This window comes from Apus apus, chromosome 1 (assembly GCF_020740795.1).
Source record: "Apus apus isolate bApuApu2 chromosome 1, bApuApu2.pri.cur, whole genome shotgun sequence".
Classification (NCBI taxonomy): domain Eukaryota; kingdom Metazoa; phylum Chordata; class Aves; order Apodiformes; family Apodidae; genus Apus; species Apus apus.
The window spans coordinates 17734178-17758807 of NC_067282.1; the positions used below are offsets into that span (position 1 = coordinate 17734178).

Genomic DNA, 24630 nt, shown 5'->3' on the forward strand with positions numbered 1-24630 from the left:
TGGAATCAAATGGAATATTTAATGTAACCTGAGATATTGAATTTCAGACCTTTTCATGACTTTTATAAAATTGAAGCAAGATCTGATATAGAATTTAATTTTGCTTTTTTCATCTAAAATGTCAAAAGAAAATGAGGACTTTCATGAATAAAGGAAACAGGGCTGTGGTACTTTGTAAGTGGAAACAATTGAACAAAATTGATGTGAATTTATAAATTGTTTCAATATAACTTAAAACCTTGTCTTCCAGCAGAAGAATATTTTCACAACAATTTTACACCCAGCTTTTTATCTTTTTATTATTTTTTCTTGTGATCCTGCACCACCACCTGCAAAGAGCACGATCTGTCTGAGAGGAGATTTGTAGCTCCTTTTTTGCTTGCAAAGAGCTGCTCTCTAGTCACTACTGCAGCAGTAATGAAAATTGCCAATATTACCCAGAATTTGCATTTCTAGTTATCTTAAAGCTTGGTATTTCAAATGAGAGACTTCAGAGAACTAATTAGCACATGGGCTCATTAAATGCTAAAAAATATTCTTGCTGCCTAGGTAGATGGAGCATCCAGGCCCTTAACCCATTTCCCAAAGGCAAACAAATCTCTGCCTCCTTAGGCTTTTATTCAGAGCAATCTGAGCCCTTTAAGCTGTGCATGCTCAGGGGATGCCAGTTTGTACCATCTACCAGTTTCTGCATCAGTACTGGGCAGCCTGGGCGCTGCCCCACGGCCACTGACCTCCGAGCCCAGTGTGGGGCAGGACCCTGACACAGCCTGCTGGTGTGGGGCAAGGGGGGGTGGCTCTGTGATGCATCCTACCTCCCCATAATGAGCAACCTGCTTCAGCACAGGGACTTTGTTGCCAAAAATGCCATTGTGAGCCAAGCTCAGCCTGCAGCCAGAGCGTGTCTGCAGGGAGAGAGAAAAGGGAAGGGAAATTATAGCAGCTCTGTGCTCACGTTCTCCTCTTATTCATTCTCAGAACCTAAAGAAATGGCTGTGGCTCTGCATGGAAGTTAATTAATGATAGTAAATAATATTCCTTTGTGCTAAGAGTGAATAGTGCCCTTTATTTTGGGATCTCACTGTGCTTAATGCTCTGTATTTAATTCAGCTTCCTAACAAAAGCTAGCTGAATTATTCATTGCAAATAAATTATCTAAAGAATGCAGTCCTTTTTTTTTTTTTTTTTTTTTTTTTTTTTTTCCCTGTTTGTAAGCCCAGCCTGCTTTCTTTAAAGCCCTTTTCCATAGCCAGCAATGTCTCTGCAATGATTTAGGCAACCAACCCCCAGCACACAGTTCGTTGTGCTGTTGGCTAATTGTGTGCACATGTCGAGACGGCAGGGGAGGGCCTCAGCCTCCAGGTCTCACTCATGGGATGAGCAAACCTTTGAATGGGAGAGAAAGCAATCAACAATGCTGGGCACATCCCTCATCTGTGCAAAGAGATGAATATACACGTTTAATACATGTATGTATCTTCTCATGCATACACTGGTGCTCATGGAGCACCATATTGCAGCATATGCAATATGGACCAATTGCATATTGTAAATCTACAAAAAAGAGATTCAAATGACAGTCTTTTGGACTGATTTTGAGACAAAGCTCCATGTAACCTACAAAGCAGATCCATGTCCTGATATGCAGGCAAATAAAAATCTCTCCCACACACTCTCAACTAGTAAGAAACTCTATATTGAAAAGCAGGGAGAACTAATTACTCAAAGCGGGCGTGAACCCCTTTGCTTCAGGAGAAGCAGCAGGTGGTGTGTGACATGGCCTCTTGAGGAGGACAAGGTCCTGCAGTAAGTAGGCTCAGACATCTCCATGGCTGGATCCCAGGGTTTTTTGGAAGCCCTGAGCCTGGGGACACATTGGTTGTGATGGCAGCCAGCCCTTTGTCAGCACTTTGGCACAGGTGGCAGGTTTGGAATAAAGCCCCAGGATGCCTTTTTCACACAGGCAGAGATCAGTGGTGAGCTCACTGCCAACAGCAGGTTCAAGATGCCAAAAGCTTACATGGACCCAAAAAGCTTTTTGCCTAAGTCACCTTTATGGAAACCTGCAGGCATCACCTGGGTAAGGAGGCAAAAGCCATCACAGCTGGTCCACCTCTCCTATAACCATGCTGGCTGCTCCTGAGGAGTGAGAAAGGAGCATTGCTGGTGCTACCTCCAGCCCTGAGGCTTTCTCCATGGATAGTCCTACCTCTGGGTGCATTCATGGAACAGTCCTGTCCTTATATTCCCACTTGCAGAAAGAGTTATTGTTATGGGCAGTTTTATCACAAGCATAATTTTAGTCAGTATTTTATGTATTTCTCTGTGTTCATAACCAGTGAAGCACCTGGATGGTGCCTCCCCCTCCCCGGGGGAGCCTCTCACAGGCTGCTCCCCAAGGGGGATGTTAGAGCTGAGCTGGACATGGACACTCCCTGGCCAAAAGCTGAAACACTAGGCACCTGGCAATCTTCCACTAAATCTCTAGTCTAAGTCTGATGGTAAATTAATGCATGATTGAGAAGAATGAATTTTCCAAGCTCTCAACACAAATTTTTTTGCTTGCTGTTTTTAGCTGTTGTAAATAAACTGTGCTTCGCTGAAGGATCTGTGTGGGCCTGCTCATTGGCGAGACAAACGCTTCTCACAAAAGTAGCCCTAAAGCTCCTTGGGGTGAGCCTGTATCTGTTGAATTTAGGTGTCTAAATATACAAGTAGAGGATAAACCAGTGCAGGGTAGACCAGTGACCCTTACATCCTATGTGGACTGTACATGTAACACACAGCCAGGAAACAGCCCTGGGGAAGGGCATTGAGCACCTGAGGTCTTACAGCAGGGTCAGGCATGTGGACACAGCCCACTGGTATGCCTTCTTCTGGTCTGATGCTCTGTCCTGGAGGATATGCAGTTTGCAGTGAGATTATTTCCTTCTTTTTAAGAAAATATTTCAGATGAAGGTGCTTTTGAACTGTTTCTCTATTGCAAACAAGGAATGAAAGGTCTCCTGGGATGCCTTGAAGATGGATAAGCAGATCAGTGTTTATTCTGAATGTGAATCCAGGCTTCAGATGTCCTGTCATGCTCTGGAGGGCTGTCCTCTCCTTAGGCTTTCCCTCCTTAGGAAGTATTTCATATCCCAGCTGGGGACCCAGACCTGAAGAGGAAAGAGGTGCTGTTACCTACATCTGGGAGATCAGCAGCTGATGCCACCACTTCCCCGTTCTCTGGGGTGCCTGTGGGAAGTCTGCAGCACCACGTTCCCCAGAGCCTGCCCATTGCATGGCCTTGGCATCTTCTCACCTCATGGACACACAGAGGATTTTCATACCCCAATCCATGTTTTAACCACGGGCGTCTTTCAGCCCTTCACACACCCTGCTCATCTCCCAGCACTGCCGTTCTTAACTGCTCAGTTCATTGCAATAAACTCCAATAAAATAAATTAATTTTAAAATAAATAGATTTCAGTGTCTGATTCTGTGCCAACCATGGAATAAAATCAGGTTTGAGAGCATCCATCTTTTTATGACATGAGAATCTATGTGTTCCTAACAGAAAGCTGAGTGAATTCATGTGGGGACCAAAGTAAGGCTGTAAATACCTTGGAGTGGTGGGTCTTGACTGACAGCCTGTTTTACAAAGGGACCTGCTATGCACCCACATGGTGTGGGTCTCCTGACTACTAGGCAGGGCTGGGATTTTGTTCACAGGGACCAGTTTGTAGAGTTGTGGCTTTTATGGCCTTTTTAAAGGTGAGAAAAGTGGAGAATTTACACAGTAAAAATTCTTGGCAAAGTTGGATCCTCCAGTTTCTGTGTAATACACCAATTGCTATGCTGTTGAATTTACTCAACTCAGACAAGTATACTGTAAACTCATGTCCCAAAGTAAAAAAAATGCAAAAAATTCAGACCTTGGCTTTTGCCAAACATTTTATTGGACAAATTCTTTTTGTTTTGTTCTTTTTTTTTCTTTTTCCTAAATCTAGACGGGATGCATAAGTATTGAACACTTTATCTTAGTTCTTACACAATGAAAACATATTTTCACTGTCTAATTTATAAAATAGATTTCTGTTCTAAAAATTAAAATTGTAAATGGAAATTTGATAGGGAACAATTTTTCCAGCAATGTGGAAACATCTGGTATGGTTTCTAATTTATTTAGAAAATAGGCACATGGGCTCCAGCCCAGTAAGGAATTTAAGCACAAAAACAATCTTATTGGACTTCTCTGGGACTATTTACTCATTAAAGCTAAGCCCAAGCCCAGGCACTCTGCTGAAGCTGACCTTCCAAACTCTCCATGTTGTGTCTGCATGAGAAGTATGACATCATTCAGATGCTGCACTTTTCTGCAAGTATTTGGGTATTTAGTAGAGGGATAGTCAGGACATGAAAATGTTCAGATGGGCCTGAGCACAAAAGAGCTCTATCAGAGCCAACCCGTCTTCACTGCTCTGAACTGTGGAGACCAAGTCCTGCTTGTAAAGGTGATTTTGAGACATGAATTTCCTTGGCTGCCTGGTCACTTTTGGTTCCTAGAGTCAAAGGCACTTGTGGATGAGGGCTGGTGGTGTCAAACATCCTTTTGCCAAGCAGATGTGCCAATAAAGGCCTGCCTCTTCCCTGCCATCACCCCCAAGCCATCCCCCAGCTCTGCTAGGGGAATGGATCACCTTGGGGCTTTCCATGGTGTTTCAGATAAAAATGGTTTGTTCAGGAAAACATTTCATATTAACAAAGCTGCTATTGCCTCCTGTGAGGCTGGGGGTCCTCATGGGCTGCTCCCTGCAGCAAACGGCTGCTGTGTGACTCCAGCTGGGTGTGGGGTAATCATCTCTCTCCTGCCACAAGTCTTTTCAATACATTTTACACATCTTTTGTGCACAGTGTCCACAGGGCTCTTGAAATTTGAAAAAACCCTTCTAGTTCAAAACCATTTGCTGACTATGCTGTAAAGAAGCTGCACACACACACACACTCACTGCTCGCACACACGTGAACAGCACAGGCAGAGGTGCTGTTCCTCTCTGACTGATCCTGATTAACATCTACTGGTCAAATACATACCCACAGAAGGAGAACGTGTCCCTTGGGCAGCTGGCATTAGCTGTCTGGTCTGCCCCAGAGCCAGCCTCAGGCCCCAGTTTCCCCAGTGCCAGCCCCAGTGCCCTCCAGCCCCTGAGGCTGGTGGTCCCACTCCAGTTGCCGGCACTGGGCTTTCATGCTGCTACCCGCTGGTCTGGCTTGAAGGTTGCTGGTGGTCTCTCACATGGGCTCAGACTAGAGGGTGTGCCTGCACAGAAGGTGGGTAGAGAGAATGTAAGAGTAATTATGATTAGGAGTAATAAATAATTATTCTTGTTAGTATGCAAGAATATTTAATAAGACTGCAAAGGCTGGCTGTGGCAATGGAGTGCTGGGCTTGCTCAGACGACTGGCACTGACCAGCCAGCTCCTTTCATTTCATTTTCCTTGTATTTTCTTACACTGGTTCCTCCCCAGTCCACCTTCATCCCACCCCTAAACATCCCATACAAGTGTTGCATATTCCCACAATGCCCTTAATACACCTCATAAAACTTGTACAACATCCCCAAATGCTTTTCCCCTGCATCCCACATGAGTCTCACACCCCTGCAGGTGCTCACCCCCCCTGAGCCTGGGGAAGGAGTGGCCCTGCTGGCTCCTCAGTGGGGTTTTGCCCAGGGACCATGGGCAGACCCCTTTCCTCTGAGGGTCCCAGGGAGCTGGTTGGAACTCCCCTGGTACAGGCAGGGTGCTTGGATCCTGCACCCAGCATTGCCCTCTGAGCCCTGTGTGTCCTTATGTCCCCACAGATGGGCTTTAACCACCAGCAGGTGCCCTCCACAAGTAATTTGTGCTTCATGAGCCCTTATCATGGGGGCTCTTTTTCTAAACCCTCCACTGGGGTGGCATAGTCCTATCTGTGCATGTCAGCAGCATGGTCCTGTCCCTTCCCTCCTCAGCTGGCAGACACCCATCACCCCCTGCCTGTTACAGCCCCCAGGGCAGCAGGAAACCCTGTGGAAACCCTCCCTAGCTAGGAGGAGGAGGTGGGAAAAGATGAGGACAGCCTTGCCTTCAGTGGTCACATCAGAATTACAGCTGCATGTGAGAGCAGTTTTGTAGCAGGTTAATGGAAATAGTTTGTGACAAGAGAATCAAGGGCAGACAAATAATGTCTGTATTGAGAACACCTCTCCTACATGGGGTCACTGAACGGCTAAATTCTGAAACATCTAACTTAATGTAACTGGCAGCAGCTACTGGAGTACTTGTCCTCAAGGAACTGCTGACATTTGCAGTGAAGCCACTACAAAAGGCAGACAAAGCCTGGAGCAAACTTAGTATCAACGAAAAAAAAACATTACAGAGTGCATTGTACATATTTATAAAAAAACAATGGTGCCCAAAATCTTTAGAACCTGTGTGGCAGCCATGTCCTAGCAGAAATATTCCACACTTTAAGCAAAGAGTCTTCCTCTTTGGACAGTAGCAGGTCAATTAATTTAGATTGATGGTGGCCTCAATACAGGTACCTTGGTAACTAATCTTGAGAGTAAATGAAATCATGCAAGTGTTTCTGTGAATGAGAGAGCTGGCTGGCTTCCCTTGATGTTTATGTAGGGCTCCACTTAGCTGGCAGACATCATGCTCCACTGCCTCTTACACTTGGCAGGAGCAAAGGACTCTTCCAAGGGGATATGGCCTTGCAGAAATGCCAAAGATGAGGCTTACCATGGCTGCTTGCTCAGCCTCTCCTCACATCAGCCCCTAGTGTGGCCAGTGCCTTGGTTCCTCCACTAGATGGTCCTTCAAAATGCTGGGAGTGAATGAGGTTGTCCAGTGGTGTCACTGAAGCTGTTTCCTTACATGTTGTGGGAATACAGGTACTTCTGGATCCAGGATATGGGGAGACTTTAAATACTAGAGGGAAAACCTGTCATAGGCTCTGCTCCTGATATAAAAGGTTATTGGGATAACCTGAAGATCTGGTATAAAATGATACCTTTTGCTGGTTGCTTAGACATTTTCAGGGTTCTTTAAAAAACATCATCATCTGTTCCAAAAGATTTTGTTTAGCTGTCTGAACCAGCTTCCTTTAGCTAAAGTTCTTCTGCCACGATGAATAGCAGTGAATTGCTGAAGTATTGCCACCCTTTTGCCAGACACAAGTTACATGGACGTGCAAGCCTGTGTCAGGAGACTGGACCAAAGACCTTCTGAGGTCTCCTCCAGCATTTATTATCCCATGTCCCAGTGTTTTTTGTCCCTAAAATTCAGGCACATCCTCCAAAGAACCCACTCTCCATGACCAGTTGAGGGAGGCAGGCGGCTGGGGAGGATATGGTATCTCACAGTGCCCAGGACCTGGGCAGGACCTCACCAAGGACCCCAGTGTTTGGACAGAAGCAGGGTCTCCGCCCCTGGGGATACTTTAGCCCAACACTTTCTCACAAGCCACCAGAAGAGCCATAAATAAAGTTCTAAAACTTTATTGTTAATATTCCCTTGTCCAGACATCACATCCCAACCCACCAGGGTACCCAGGGGAGGGGAGCAGCAGGAACCCCTGGTACATTAGATGTTGGCTTCCCAACAACAGCATACCTAACACTGCTGCCTCCTGCAGTCTTCAGTGATACATCTGACACTCTGAAAAGGTTCAGTGCAATTCATTTTGGATCTTAACAGCATTTAATTTCTTCAGTGAGGACCTGCAGACAGTGTTTGGCATCAGCGCTCTGTGACTGTCACAGACCATGCCTCATGCAGTGGCAGGGTGTATGTCTTGTAAGACAGGAGTGCATTTGAAATTGTACTGGGTCTACATCCAGCTTGTTCACCATATGTTTACATTTGAAAGCACTCTAGCATTAGCTACAGCTCAAATGCAGACACATCATTTGTTTCACATCGAAGCACTCTTGGATATACTTTTACTTCAGGCTAGCAGAGATAAATGACTTGCTGGAAGATACCATTTGTAGGACAGAACATTTATATTGCAAAGACTGGAGGTTTTTCTAAAGCTTTATTATTGTTGCAATGAATCAGCATTTGCTGCTTGATGTAATCTTGGCAGCACAGCAATATGCTTTTTACCATTTCAAAAAGAAATGCAGAATAGCTGTTTTATTTCAAAATAGCATCTTTCCTTTGTTTGTTTTAAAGGAGGTGCATATTTAGGGCTGTTAGATGACAGGTTTCAAAATACATGCAGAGGATTTTACCTTCAGAAGGTGACTATTACAGACCAGATTATGCATATTATTGCATTTTTATTAAAATAGCTGGATATGAAAAAGATGAAAAAGAACAAATTGCAGTGAAGTCTCTGAGCCTGCACACAATTATACAAGCTGGTATAGTTCCAAGTGCATGATGGTTTAGTGCATTGCGTGGGTCTCCACAAATGCAGCTCCGCTTACAGACACAGCATTTGCAGGATTAGAGCCCAAAATAATAACCCTCTGACTCTCTGTTTTCAAGTAATGATATTTCTAACTTTGTTAATGCATATCCCGACCCCCTCTCCAAATCTGCTGGAGAGTATCCATTCTGTGAGATATACAGCTGAAACCCTAATATGCTGATTACACTTGGAAATGTCTTTGAGCATCAGACACTGTTCAGTGTTCTGTTTTTCCAGAAATGTGCAGTGAGCATGAGCACCTTTCTCAGGGAGCAGTTAAGCAGAAGAGGATCTGAAACTTCATTACTGGCCAGTACTAACTGCAGTGGGGGAGGGCTTTTGAAAATGGGCAGCTAATGAATGAATCAATGGAGAAGTGCTGTACGCATGCACACACGACCAGATGTTTAGTTCAGGTCTGCCATTCCTTGTTGCTTTCTCTGTCCCTGATAATATGAAATAATAAATCTTGCTCTCATCCAGTGTCTTGCTCCTCTCCTTTCCTCACTCTTGATCCTAATATCTCTTAGCCAAAATGATCTGTCTGCACTTCCATATTGTTAACTGCACCCCGTTAGCTGAAAACACCCTCACCTCTCTAGATGAAGAGCAAGAAGTGAAGAATTCTTGTTTGAATGTTACTAAAATATACAGAAGTTAACAGGATTATGACATACAGTATGAATGATGTCACTCAAAGAGGAGGAAAAATGCTGCAGTCCTTCCTCATACAAGATTTGCAGTGGCATCACTAAGACTTCTAATTCAGAAATCGCTTGTAGAACTGACACCCTCAAAAATTACACAGAATATAAACTGAATTTATGACATAACAAATAATATTTAATATATAGCATTGAATGCATACACATCAATACCAGTGCTGTAACAACAAAACAGAACTCGTAAAATTAGCAGCAGTTTTTGCAAGTACAAAAATACACATTTTTTTTGGAACATATATAATAGCAAAATTTATAATATTATACAAACTCAAAGCATTTAGATAATGCATTACTTTAAATATATTATATGATGTTTTAGATGCTGCATAATAAAATTACATGTGTTCTGCTTGCAATAATACATAATGCCATTTACAGCAATGTTAAGAAACTATTCACAACTTAAACATGAACAGAACAGCCAACGAAGCACAATAAATGGAACACACAGAGTTGCGAAGTGTTAGTTACAAGCTTCAGCAATTCTCTTTACATAGTTTTGAGCTTTTGTGTTTTTTTCTTCCTTTTGCAGTGTGGAAGAAATAACTACACCTATCAAACATCCCTTATGAGCATACAGAAAACAATACACTTATTCCTTGGAGGACAATGAAGGTAATGCCTATCAGTTTCAAACAGTAGTATAATACCACAGTTATGGAATCTATGCTGACTTTGCACGCTACGTCAAAACCACAAAGGACTGGGACTCACATCTGCAAGGCTCAACACAAAAATGGTCAAGGGGGGAGGCCTGGCAGGCACCTCACTGCCCTGGCAGGCTCAGAGAACAGGGTGCTGCTCTTGGTTACCTCCTGGGACTCTTCCAGACTTCCAGGCAATTTCTGTTTGCTTGCTTTTTAGCAATTTTTATTATTCTTACAATGTTCTCGCAAAGCTTTATGTGAGAACACTACACAGACAGTTTCCTAAAAAAAGAAAACCTGTGAATCTGGGGACTGCTCAACTAAATTTGAACAACCTGGATATTAAACTTAAAATGAACACACATTAACACCAAAGGCATTTTCTTTATGGTGTTTATTTTAAGTCTTAAGATTCCTCCGCAAAAAAGCTTTGGTCAGTCTCTTCAAACTCTGGATTGCTGTAATGCTATTCGAGATCTCCTCTTTGATCTCGGGTCATAAAGTCTGTCTCTTCCTGTGACTTTCAGAGGTAATGGCTGAATATCAGGCTTAATCAAATAGCCATCGACTCCATCAGTAGGCTTCAGGGGTGTGAGCCTCTTGCTGGGCTCCAGCAAGCCCCCCTCAGCCAAAGCGTTTGGAGGTTGTGGAGATGGTGGCACCTTGGTGGGTGTAACCAAATAGTCATCTTCAGGGGCAGCGTCTTCGTGTTTCTTTAGAGACTGAAAAGTGCTATCGAAAGGGGAGGAGGTTTCAGTTGGGGTAAACACAGATTGGTCTGAAAACTGAGAGAAAGCACTGTCCAGAGAGCTCATCGATGACACAGACGGAGACGTCCCAGGAGAAGACAGGCTAGAAGAGCTAAATCCTGAGCAAATATTTAATCCCTCTGGCGTTGGAGGCAGGAGACAATGGGAAAAGTCTTTCTTTTCAATGTTTTGGTTAGTGTTGTCACTTTTACCAACATTAATCCCTATAATCAAGCTCTGATTGATAAGCTTTTGCCCCTCCATCTGCAATGACCGAAGCTGACGGAGATAGTCTTCATCTTCGTGAGACAGGACAACATCACAGCTGGCTTTGCGTGTCGCCTTCTCGTGACTGTCACCAGCGCGGGCAAAGCTGGGGACCAGGAGGCCAATTGCAGGCTCTGAGGAGCGCCTGTGTCTTCTCAAGGTTTTGAGAGCACCTGAGGTAGCTGCTGAAGAGAAGCCCAGTGCATTGGAGCAGAGAGACTCATTCTCCGAGTTCTCTTGTGATGAAAACTTACAGTGCACATCGACAGAAACCGCCAGCTGTTTCGATTGGGTTTTACTTTGAATTTCATCCACCTCTGTCTGCTCCGAATCCCCGTCACTTAGAGTGAAGACAGACTCCCTGCTCCGGTTGTCCTGGTCTCGGTTCTTAATCCAGTCACTGGAAGAGGAGTCAGCTTCATCGTTCACCTCATTCTCCAGGCTGTCATAGGAAGAGTCATTCAGATGGAGAGAAGCAGCATCTGCAAGGACAAACAAAGTGATAACACATCAGTGACTGAACCACCCTGCTCACAAGCTGCTGCATTTTCTTGTAAGTATCCTTTACTTCCAGGACCATTCACCCATTAAAGACCTTTCAAGCAGAAACACCAATAATTTCAGAAAAAACAACAACTGTATAGTTTTGAAATGGACAAACTGAAATCAGAGCTAAGTTGCAGTTCAGTCAGGAAATACAGGGAAAAGGCACAAATAAGAGTTAGGTTTTCTTGAGTTGTCTTTTGTTTTAAGTGGGGAACCTTAGCAGTAGGTGATCCAGCTGTAAACAATAATTTACCTACAGTGTATTGAATCAGTAATTTATTGAATTTCTGTTATTGAGTATTGAAAGCAACATTTCACATTTCTTTCCCTCTTTAAGACAAAAGAAGAAAATAGGGCATACTTTGTGCTTTTATGGTCTTCCAGAAAATAAGATTTTTTAAGATCAACACTATGAAGAAAGTTGCGGCTCATTTTGAGCAGTCACCTCATTTCCACTGAGCAGTGCACACCTGCGCCCTGTCCCGTAGATGTGATAATTGCAATTACATGAAAGCTCTTTTGCTCTAGGCTACTCTAAGCTGACTTATCTCACACTTACAGCACCCAGAGCTCACGCATGGGCAGTCACCATGCCCCAGTGGTGCCTGAAAACTTGCTCAGGTGCTGTAACCTATCATGGGCCTGAGTTCTCAGTCCCAGCACAGCAGATCCCGTGTGTTTCCACTCGTGGGGAGGAGGCAGGCCAAATTTCACTGGATGTCACCAAATTTCACCAGAGGCAGAGCATGAGGAGTTTGGGATGGCCACATGGAGTCAGTCTGGCATTCCCAAGCAAGTGCCATTACCACTTCCAGTATAGGGCACCTGTGCCAAAATTTATTTTACAGAAATGCTGCTTTAGAAGTGTTTTAAGGAGAGACCCAAAACTCCAGTCAAAATCAACACTATCAGAGGGTTGGATAGAAAAAGAGCATTCTGGAATGCTCTGCCAACTAATCTGCCAGACATTTTTAGTTCCAGGTTCCATTATTTTTCTGTGCTAGGAGCAAAATCTGCATGTCCCATTGAAACTCTGGAGACCTTTCTCTTTTGTTAATGAAGAATAGATGCTTTCAACCCTTATATAATGCTGTGACAGCTGTTAAAACAGTATTTGATCACTGACTTATATTCTGGGATCACTGATACTCTGAGAAAACAGGCTGGGGCAAAAATTCTAGACTTGAGATTAAACCTTAACAAGATTTTTTTCTTTATTTTCTTTATTTTTTCTTTATTTTTCTTTATTTTCTTTGTTTCCTCTCCCCCTTTTTTTTAAACATAATGGCTCAGATGACAGGAACAGGAGCAAAGAATTCGTCAGACCATTTTGTGGTATCATCCAAGTCTATGATAAATTTAATCTATTATTATCATCACCAGTACTTTGGGCAAAGGGAAGAGAACAACAGCATTTGGGAGCACCACATGAAGAGGCAACAGCATTCTTCCGTGGAACAAACTGATCTTTTTCCTGGCTGATTTTAGCCATGTAGCAGCATCAAAACATCATCTGTATTACCTGAGCCATTCTCTCTCTTGCACGTCATCAGTATTTCTCCGAAGAGGGAAGTAATTTCTTCTCCAAAAATCCTGCAGCAATTCTCAGTAAGGAACTGTACCAGACTAGAAATCTGCAAAAAAGCAATGGGAGAGAGATGTCTGGTCAGATCTTCCATTACACCAGTCTGGGCAAGCACACCGTGCAGATGAGGAACAGGAGAAAACTCTGCAGCCATGATGTGCCCCCCTGACAGCCTATAAAGCCCTTCCCAGTCTCCTGGGCCTGAGGAAAAAAGCCAGGCCCAGCTAAAATGTCCCAGTATACATCCTAGTATACACCTTCTCTGTTTCAACTCTGTCCTATTCCACGTTCACCACAACTGGAGATCTTTTTGATGACAGAAGCACCTTGCTAATATGCTGAGTATTGCATTATGATCTCCCTCGCCTTCTTCCAGGCAGATTATCAGAATAGATTGATGAACATTTCTTGAGCCCTGACAAAGACAAGCCCTGATCTGAAGAAGTACTGACTGTTCTCAGGTTGAATAGGGTGAAGGTTGGTTTGGTTTTTTACTATAGTGTAGTATCTCTTACCTTTTTTGTGAATTCACTTTCTATATCAGGGGTGGAGGAAGCAGGAGGCCAGAGCAGGCTGGGTGCAATGCAGATAGCCAGGTTAAATGCATTCATCTGGTTCTCTTCAGAGCGCATTTCAATACCGTGCAGCACTCCAAAGAGGTAACGTAAGAGAACAACATTAGCTCTGGGGAGCTGCTCTATCAACCTGAAAACATACACAAATGTAATTCTTCAAAGTAGTGACTGGGCAAGTTAAAACCATTAAAACAAGTCAAGCTAATGAAAACACAGAAACAGGGTAAGATGGTCTGCTTATTAAACCAGGGAGTGTCTCAAAGAGGTGTTCTTGCTCAGCTGCTTTCCCTCACTGTGAGACATCTCCAAACAGTTTTCTGGGAGGACAGGAAACACCCTAACAGATAATTAAAATTACACTCTGTCAAACTAATGAACCAAGTACAATGTATGACGTGAAACTGTATTTCACCTAACTTGTCTGATAATTCACTATTCACTTAACCAAACAGTTCAGTTGTCTCCCCATGCTATCTTGTTGCCATACATATATATGCATTTAAGTATATGTGAGGTCAGCTAGTGTACAAAGCTCTGTTTCCCATTACATAAACTTTGTCTGCTTTCTGTTTTTTTATCAATCACCTGCACGGGTGGAGGCTTCCCATGTCACTATGCTCTAGTTTCTCATTCACAAATCCATCTTGGCTTCAAAGTGGTCACTAAAATCTGAGGTGAATGAGGAGGAAAATGAGAGGAATGTATTTCAGCTACCCTTTCACTCAGGATCCCAGAGTTCCCTGCAGATAATTTTGGGTTTGGTATCAGACAGAAATCCAAGTCTTGGACAGCATATTTATAATTCTATTTTATTATTTTTTTTAATGAAAATTTACTGACATCCACAAAAGGCAGAAAAGCATGAAAAAGAGAGTCAGAAAATTGTCCCATACAGGCCATCACTTAAATATATATGTTTAAATACTCTGTCATATATAAAAATATTTTTAGCATATATCTGAAAAAACAAAGAATTGCAGGTTGTAAGTAGAATGTTTGGGATTCTGCATTCTGGGATATTAATTTACAGGAAAAGAATACAGTTAATACAAGCAACTCTACCTTTGGATGCTTTTTATCTTCTCTTCATTATTTCCTTGATCCATGACAGAGACCCACTTATCACAGAGCTGGGATGACAAAATGCTGCCTGGGATGTTGCGAAGAAAATCCTTATCAAGAGAAAGCAGAAGAAAACATGTGAACAGCTGCTCTAAAGCACAGGAGGGAATAAACTGTGCAGATACAGAGCATGTACTGTGGGACAGCACTAGCTGACAAGCAGCTTGATCCACACAGCAACCAAAACCAGCAGAAAAGTATGAGAAAAATAAGTACTTTGGATTATGTGTTAATATTTTATTGCCCTGTCCTCACCCTTTTTTGTCAAAACAGTTATTTGGATGCTTCATCTGCTATTGCTGAACTAAAAAATCTGTAGCGGGACCAGTTATTTTGATGCTGCATAATGTTTGCCTTTATTTATCACTTGACTTAATCTGTATCCCCTGTTTCATCTCCTCAGCTGATACTCCAATACCACCAGCCCATAAGCACTCCAAGGCACTCCCACCTTCCTTCCCCTAATGAATCCCTTTTGGCAATGGAGGATTTGTACTAGTGGTCGATAGTCTTGCTGCTCCTGTTTCCTATCTCAACCACTGATGGGCAAACTGTTGCAACTTGGGAAGAAACCCAAGTCCTAGCTTCTCAAACAAGCTGTGGCAAGTGAAGTTATGATGCCCGTGAATAACACATTTGCTCTTATGTGGTAACTCTTCACTGTGACAAATGTTATGCAACTGCCTCTCAGTGAAATTGTTCTCATGGGATGAATACTGTGTACCAGCCCTTTCTATGGTGAAACTGTCCTGCCCTAAATGCATGCCCTGAGCTCAGGAATAGGAAAGTAGCAAGTGTCACCCATGAAAACACATGGTAGCAAGAGGAATGTCTTTCTGCAATAAATATATTCCACTGAGGCTGTGCTTGCTTGGGAATGGAGTTTACAACTACTTTTCAGCAAAAATACACATAAACAGATGCACTGTATATAATGTGAAAAGAAATCTGCCAACTCTCCTTGTAGCTGAAATTTTACTGAAGGCCTGGGATGCTTTTTGCACAAGCAACATTGGTTTTAATGTATAAGTCTGTAAGAAAAGATAATCTATGGAAAAATTAATCCAAATACTTTGGGCAATACTATAACCTTGCAAGGGTCTGTAGCGTAAGTTACTACTGATGAGTAACAAAACAAGTCTGCAAACTTGGCTTTCTAGTATTTCATTAACTTTAAGCAGAGATAAAGAAAGTTCCAGGACCAGGTTGTAACAGAGACCTCAGCAAAGCTGGCAACAAAACTAGCTGCCTAGTCCTCTTCCCCACTCTGATTCAGTGGTAGCCTCTTCTGGAGATCCTCATAATTTTAATGTTCCAGCCCATTCTTCTTAACTCAGCCCACCAAGCCTGTCTCGGCCTGTCCCTGGAGAAAAGTCCTACTCATTTGTGCCCAGGATCTGCACTGCTCTCACCCAAAAAGGGGGAAAAGGATGTTCTTCACATACCTTAAACAAAGATGCAGTCACAAATATGGATTCGCAGGTTAGGTCCACTTCAACACCTGAATCAAGCTTCTCCTTGAGCTCTTTACAGGTTTTTGCACTTCCAGAACGTCTGAAAATACCCTCAGTGGAAGGGCCCTCTTGGTAAAGAAGGTAAAGCATGTCCTAAAGAAAATTAAAAGGCAGAGAAACTTTCTCAGAAATACATGTTATTGTCTACTATGATTAAAATGTGGTTTTGCTGCTTTTGCCACAAGCGAAAAACTCTGAATCCTAAAAAAGCTCATTAATCAAACACAAGTCAAGGTTCACCCTCCAGGACATGGCAACCTGCACAGCAAGGCTGTGGTCTCAGGCACTGATTTTAGAAAACAAGCCCTCAGAAATACTGTTCTACCACTTCTGAGCACTAATCTCCTCCAGAATCTGTGCAAGTTTCAGCCAAGTCATTTAAATATATAAACACCTGTGCATGAGAAAAGGCTGGTGGTTCACCTAATGTATGGCACACATCTGACAGTGGCTTCAGCCAGACATCATGACGCAGGGAGACATGAAACCCTCACTACTCATCAGTGCTATCAGTATTTAAAATGAACAGAAAACAAGCAGATTCGTGACTAGCTTTTAAAATAACAGGAGGGCCTGATTTCTTCTGCTAAATAAGAGAGCAAAAAGAGCAGAAAAGGAAATGCTGTAATGAGAGACCTCTCCTGAGGTAATGTGTACATTATATTTTCCAGCTGCTTAATTCTCAGCAGCCTCCTGCAGGTTGTCTCTCAGATGTGCTGGTCACCTCTCCCCAGGCCTGCTCCATGCCATGTGGAATTGTTGTATTTGTCTCTTTCAAGGGGAAGTGTGTGCAGAGAGTCTCTGGGATTACATGCATTCACACAGTGATCTGAGGACCAAGGTATCATATGAAACAGCAAGAAAATGGATACTGGGAGAGCCTCTGTCATCCTTAAACTACTGACATTAATGCTTACTTTCCTAGTATGGGCTGTAAGGCAGGTCTTCCTGACACACACCAATGCAAAGAAGTCTAATGGAACCTATTTATTTATTTTTTTTTTACTTTTCTTCTTTAATGTTTCTTTCCTGTTCTTGCAGAAGTTGAAAGCCAAGCATTCATGAAGTTCAACAAGGCCAAGTGCAAGGTTCTGCACCTGGGTCAGCACAACCCCAGGCACAAATACAGGCTCCGGGAAGAATGGCTGGAGAGCAGTCCTGAGGAGAAGGACCTGGGGGTGGTAGCAGATGAGAAGCTCAACATGAGCCACCAGTGTGTGCTGGAGCCCAGAGAGCAACTGCATCTTGGGCTGCATCAAAAGGCCAGGGAGGTGATTCTGACCCTCTGCTCTAATGGGACCCCACCTGGAGTACTGTGTACAGTTCTGGTGCTCTTAGCACGAGAAAGATATAGACCTGTTGGAGAGGGTCCAGAGAAGGGCCACCAAGATGATCAAAGGGCTGGAGCAGCTCTGCTATGAAGACAGGCTGAGAGAGTTGGGGCTGTTCAGCCTGGAGAAGAGAAGGCTCCAGGGAGACCTTATAGCACCTTCCAGTACTTGAAAGGGGCTACAGGAAAGCTGGGGAGGGGCTTTTCATCAGAGAAGATAGTGATAGGACAAGGGGTAATGGTTTTAAACAGAGAGAGGGGAGATTTAGGTTAGATATTAGGAAGAAGTTCTTCACTAGAAAGGTGGTGAGGAACTGGAATGGGTTGCCCGGGGAGGTTGTTGATGCCCCATCCCTGGAGGTTTTTAAGGCCAGGCTGGATGAGGTTTGTGCAACCTGGTCTAGTGGTGGGGTTCCCTGCTCATGGCAGGGGGGTTGGAACTTGATAATCTTTAAGACCCCTTCCAACCTTAATGATTCTATGATTTCCATTTTCTTTGCAGGAATTTAGAGCTCTGCTGTCAAAACAGGCACACAGCACAGGATCTTAGCACACGAACAAATACTTTGAAAATGTATTTTGAATAAAATACTCACAAGACAAAACTGGGAAGCCCCTTTTAAAAGCAGTCAACCCAGACAAAATTACATGAATGAAGCTAAAGTTATAAAACAATTCAGTGTGGCAATGCCTATGTGAAAGCAAGTTTGAAGCAGATATATCAAGCATGCCTGCAGCACTCTTCCCTTATATTTTTCCATCTCTTGCAGGTAAATCCCACACAGTCCCTCAGATGCAACATTCTGTTCTCCAGAGATGCTACATGAAATCAGAGGTAAGTCATATTTTGTGGCATAAATGCAGTTTAAGATTCAAAGCACAAATTCTACCAAGCTGTGATCTTACGCTTAGTAAATTCTGGGGTATTTTACAGATAAAAATTAACTAATATTTAGGTTTTGGAGAAATTTCTGAAATGCAGCATTGGCTCATCTCTCAGACAGAGAGAATGAGGGACCAGGTTCCTACAGAGTCCATCTCTGGAGGGCTTATTTTAATAACCTAAATGATAAAAATGCACACTTCCCCCCTCAAAAGAAAATAACAAACCCACAATAGTAAAAGACCTGGAAAGTCCTTGTATGATTTACTATTCAGGCAGTGATAAAATAGCACATCAAGCACAAGCTTAGGAGACAGACCATTTCTTCCTGCAATCTGGGGTAATGCCACTGATCCCAGGGGGGTTCTGGCAAGTTGTTCCAGCCAAAAGTCAAGCTGCTAGGATGAGGGTCCAATTCTGCAGGGCTCACTCCCACTCTGTAAACACATCAGTTGCTGCATCGACTACAGGGCAGTTCTCAGTCCTGACCAAAAATGCCAGAAACTGCCTCAATTATGCCTAGGAATGGGATCTAGGAGAGCTTTTTTCATGTTCTTGTTTTGAGAGCACCAACAGCACTAGTGCTCCCTGCAGACAGGATGAAAAGATGCTTCTGCAGCCTCTGCCTCCCCATCTATTTCTGCAAGGATGCAGTCAGATCAAAAACGAGGACCGAGAGTGCTTGCCTGCCCTGGGGTGCCTCTGAGAAAGGCTCTGAAACTGCCTTCTTAAAGGCAGGTAGCACTTGTATTCAAGCATGGGCTGACTACAGGAGACAGTCCATGCCACATTTGTGGAGCTGGGGATTTTACACAGACAGGAGTGGTTTAAAAAGTTTGTGTGGATGTGGCATTTATCTGCACTGTCTAAGTGAGGTTTAGGGAACCAGCCTTATAGCGTGGGCTATAAAGAAGAAATAGCCCAGAGGAGCAGAATGATCACATACATTTCTCAAGCTGTTCGATATTAACCAGGCCTGACCACAGTGTATTTTAAAAACCAAAGTTCTTGCTGAGAACCACAAATGAGGTTTCCTTCTGGTTTCTCTGCTTGGGTAATTTCAGTGTCTTCCTGTTCTCATTCACAATACAGAGAAATTCCACCACTGGAAGAGCCAGCCCTGAGCCTGGGACTCACCAAGAGGGGTTTGGGTAGGTTGTCATCCTCACAGATGGCTGTTAGCAAGAGGCCAAAGAGCTTCCCAGGAGCTGCAGATGCTGAGAAGGGTGTGTTGTCCAAGTGAGTGCCTGGGCCACGCCAAAAGGCCCAATTGATGATAGATCTTTTCCTTTTAAATGACTTTTGGCTTAAGTCTGGAAAAAGAGAAAGGTGTTTATTAGAAGAAATGCATTTCAATTCTAATCCCAGTATTTGTTTTGCAGTGGTTGCTATGGTTTCAAAGGAAAAAATGTAATGAACTCAACCAACTCCTTGGCATTTGGCTCAGCCTAATCCACCATGCGCATACCTGTGTTTGTGTGAGTGTGCGTGGAATGTGCTGCCCTACCCCTGCTCTTAAGGGGAGCACCAAGGCCTGCACTGCACTGCTGGACCACAGCATCAGCACTTACTGCTAAGTGCTGGTTGGCAAACCTCAGCCCACTGACTTCACATGGAGCTGGACGGTACTAAATGACTCATTTCCCATCCACAGGTGCAAAACCACAGACCTGCTTTGGAAAAAAATAAGATATAAACATGTAAACACCACTGTCCTCACCCTGGCTTTCTGGCTGGAGGCACCCTAGTTCCCCTGGCAATGGAGAGCACCTAATCTCCTCAGAAGCAACTCCAGAGAATCAGCTGATGGGGTGAGACATTATTGGATTAAGAAAAGTTGCTGCCTTTGCTCTTCTCCACAAAGCAAGTGTATCACTAGTGCCCTCACTCCAAGCATTTGCTGGCCATGACCTGGAGGTGGTCCCTGCCCTTTAATCAACACCTTCCAGATGGCATTTCAGCATGCTGCCAACCTGCTGATGGGCTCCATTTGTCTTCATTTAACACATTTCACAAGATGTCTAAAGAGCTTCACTAGCTGAAGCCCTTCTTTGCAGTGCATAGAAAAGGAATGACTGCTATTAGGATACAAGAAATCTTCTTTTCATCTGACCTTTGTCAACATCAGCCAGTGTAAAAACTTCTTAACAGAATGAGATACCATTAAGGCTTGAGACTGTTAACGATGAAAGCGCTACACGGAAAACATATATATTCTTCTATATTTTTCCTTTTCTAGAGGTTTTCAAAACCGTCAAATTTCATGTAGCTGCTTACCTACACTGTGCACCCTTCTATTAGCTGTTTCTTCCATCTGGTCAAACATTTTGCTTTCTGCTGTTGTGCAGAGCAGAGGGTAGAAGCAAGGCTTGCAGAAGTAAGGATTGTGGTATAATACCAGGTTTTTCTCTCTAATACTTTACTGCACTTGTTTTTTAGCCCAAACAGCAATTTTTATTATGTGTCATTCCATTCTAGGAGATCATGCTCCCTTTGGGAATGGGTGGAAGTCTTTTCATTAGAGGCTTACAGGATGAAATGTTACAGTTTAACTTGAAATGTGAACATATGACTGTGAAAGCCTGCTGAAAAATTCTTTTAACAAAAAAAAATAAGAACGATGTATGTTTTAAGCTGCCCAAAGCTTCATGAAATATAAGCTTGGCAGTGTCAAAGGCTTTCCTTGACACATCATGTTTTGGGAGAACATAACTAACCTATAACTTTCAAACCAGCAATTTTTCTTTCAGACGAGCTGGATATTAGCACATAAATATGGTTTGCTTCACTTAGACTTTGATTCACACAACAGCAAATACATATTGGTAGTTTTTTTTATGGTAATCTGGTAGATCTCAGTGGAAGCAAAATTTAAGAAGAAATGCTTTTGGAGAACGAGGAATAGCAGAAGTGAAAAAAAAAAAAAGGTCTTAAAATTAGGAACTTTTCTTTGTGTCTCATTGTTTACTTCACACTTAGAAGCCACGGCCATCACTGACAGTGTGAGCAGGGGATAACTGCAACTCCTGCCTGGGACAAGAAGGAAATCTCCACTGGTGTTCTTCAGTGCACCAGAGCAGAGACCAACAACTGATGCACAGCAATGAAATGCCATGTCACTTAGAACATTAACATGCATTGAACAAGAGAACAAGAAAAGTCCTCTTCATATCCCCTTTTCTAAGGGGGTTGAGAAGTCTTGCAGTAAAGAGTAGATGAGAAAGGGAGGATGTACACTTTTTTTCTTGAACTTCTGCAAAGCTGCAACACTACAGGCCCAAACCCCTCTCAGCCAGGACACACGTAGAAGATTGTACCTTCATACAGGAACATCAGTGTTGCACTCAGGGGCTTTCTCTGGTGCATTATTCCAGGTCAGAATCAGAAAAAAGGAATACTGCTTTGGTTGCAGATCTTATTCAGAGCTCACAGCAGCCTCACACTTTACATGCAGGGAATTTCTATTCATAGGTATTGTGCCAACCATGCAAGTGGCAATTCCTCTTCTTGATCAGAAACTTCTAAATAAAACCTCTGATCTCTAACAATGTAGCATCCTTTCTGACCAAATCCCTGTCAATTTTCAAAGACCTCCTTTCTGTATTGAGACCAGCTTGCTGAAATTTTGCTTTCTCTTTTAACAGATGACTAAATAATAATTTGGATTACAGATTAGCCACTGACAACATTACCTAATGGCTATGTTTAACTGGTGGATGGTCACTCCTGTTATGTGCTGAAAAGCTGCAGGAGAGACAACAGAAACATACCAGTTCTTCCACAAAGTATATTCTCCTGTACTTTTTTGAACCACCCTGCCAGGACAGCTGATACAACTACACCATCACAGCTGGTATCCACACAGTTCCTTATTTGACATGACAGCCAGCTGTCAGTCATGTCTGCCTGTCAACACCTACAAGGCTGCCTAACCATGGTGCATGCTTGTATGACTGGGCAGCTACCTCTTGCTGCCTCCAGAAGGGACAGCGTGTCCAGCACAGTGGTATCAGTACAGGGAGGTGATGGGAGGGAGGACAGCACAGCATGTGTGGCAGTGAAATGTAGTGTCACAGACTCCTCTCCCTGTGAATTTGTCCTGTGGTGGTGTGTCTAGCGGTTACCTAACACCACCACAGATTTTGGCTTGCTGATCTGAAGCCAGAAGCCAGATCATAGCCTTGGTTCGCACACAGGTACCCTTTGTCATTTTCCAAAACCACAACAGGTGAGAAGGAGTTAGGGAGAGCACAGTGAGCAGCCCTCTATGCAAGATCATCTGGTTTGCAAGCAGCCAGACACATACATCACTGTAAAAGCTTTTGTCTGATGGAAGTTAGAAAGGCGAATGGACTAGGAGACTTTCTCCCACTCCGCACAGTCGCTGTGTATGACTTGCAGGCTGCCCCAGGCTTCTGCTGCCCCCAAGTCAGCCTCCCCTCCTGTGGCTTGCACAGCTCTGCTGACAACACATCTGCATTAGAACTTTACAGGCCCGATTTGCATTTCTATTTTCTCTTGCCAGTCAATGTCAGCTGCCAAGCAGGGCCTATAAACCTAATTACACCCCTTTGCTAGATTGCCTCATTCTTAAAATATGCCATGAAGTAATATATGATACAAATTACTGGGAAGGGGGGGAATGAAGGCATGTGGAAAGGAAATTAATTTATATAAAATGCAATCAATTTCTGGAATAATTTGTAATAGACATGGTATAGCCTCACAGTATTTAATTTTGAAAAACATTACGAATGGATTCGTGTCATACATCGTGGGAGATCTTAGCTATTTGGGAGTGCACAGGATAACAGTGTGCATTTTATTTTTTATCATTATAGTCATTAATGCCAAAGTAGGGCAGAGTTCCTAATTGAGCTGAGTACGCCAGTGTGTCAAGCACAATAAAAACACACCATGGGATGCACCTTTGCCCTACTGAGTTTTTATTCTAATGCCTCAACCCTGTAAAGATCTCATTGTTTGTTTTACTCATAAGCAGTGAGCAGCCATTGTGTCACTGACAACTGAGTGCAAAACAGAGTGCAGGCACTGATGTTTTTGCAGCATCAAGGCCAGACACAGAAGAGAAGATTACTGCCTTCATTTTACTCAAAGAGAACAGAAATAAAGAAGTTGTATTTGTTCACTTCATCTAGGTACTCAAGTAGATGGCTAGGGTTTGCCACATGAGGGTTCCAGTGAGGCGAGCGTGTAGTCCTAAGCACCTTGTTGAGATAAAGGATGCTGCCAAATGCTACATGGGAATTCTGTGTTGGAGTCAAGCTGTGACTCCTGAACCGTTGAACCACTCTGCCTGCTACAGAGCACAGCAAAGGCTGCAGAGCCAATCACAGCTAATAGACTTCCAGGAAAAAAAAAAAAAAAAAAAAAAAAAGGCAGGAGAGATCTTGTCTCTCTTTTGCTGCTCACAGAGCAACCATTTGACAGGCAGCTTGTCAAAACCTAACTTGCAGAGATCACACGTCTACAGCAGCACACTCAAATCGGGGAGAGCTCCGCTGCACAACCCCCCGTGCAGCTGGAAGGTGCAGCTGCGTCCTCCCCTTCCCTTTCCAGCCCCGTCCTGGCACGTTCTCCCCCTGCAGCAGAGCCGAGCAGGCGGAGGGGCTGCGGGCGAGGGCCTGGGGCGGGACACGTACCGCTCAGCGGCTGGCACAGCTCCAGGCGGCTGGGCTTCAGCACAAACTGGCACTGCAGCTCCTGGGGCAGCTGCTCCGTCAAGAAGGACCCCTGAAGCTGCCTGGGGCAGGCACAGGGCTTGGATCCATGGGGCATCGCGTCGCGAATGTGGCTCATTTTAATTCCAAAGGGATATTCGTGTCCTGTTCAAAGAGAAATGATAATAATATGTGTTGGATTGACTGGAGACTTGCTGAACTCCATCTGCCTTGGAGGAAAAGCAGATTTTGCATGCTGGCCTGCAGACCTTTCCCCCTCAGTAATGTCAGAATTGATGCTTTTCTGTGTATTTGCATGAGCATAAATCATACACTGGCAGAGAGTTACTGTGTCCAGCGTAGTCAAACAGATGCAAAGGTAAAGTCAGACACAGCCCACATCACATAAAATACAAGTGCCTATTTCTGGATTCAATGTTTATTCTTTCTACTGCTTTACTTGTGACACTAAAGTGTTGGTCCTGGTTGCTCATATTGTTCTGGCCAGAAATGAGATTTTGCAAGCAGTCATCTGTCAAATTTTTGTTGACCATGCAAAACCA

General features: G+C 43.5%; 1 protein-coding gene across 2 annotated transcripts in view; it reads right to left on the reverse strand.

The window, feature by feature from the left end:
* Positions 1-9280: 9280 nt before the first annotated feature.
* The window catches only part of ARHGAP20 (Rho GTPase activating protein 20), a 64171-nt gene continuing 48821 nt past the window's right edge, over positions 9281-24630 (reverse strand). For both annotated transcript variants that reach the window (XM_051608238.1, XM_051608237.1), the window contains exons 9-15: positions 24050-24232; positions 19524-19699; positions 16105-16266; positions 14600-14709; positions 13478-13667; positions 12900-13011; positions 9281-11313 (exon numbers count right to left, since the gene is read on the reverse strand). In XM_051608238.1, coding sequence (XP_051464198.1) covers positions 10259-11313; positions 12900-13011; positions 13478-13667; positions 14600-14709; positions 16105-16266; positions 19524-19699; positions 24050-24232 — 1988 coding nt within the window. In that variant the 3' untranslated portion in view covers positions 9281-10258. The remainder of the gene's footprint in view (positions 11314-12899; positions 13012-13477; positions 13668-14599; positions 14710-16104; positions 16267-19523; positions 19700-24049; positions 24233-24630) is intronic.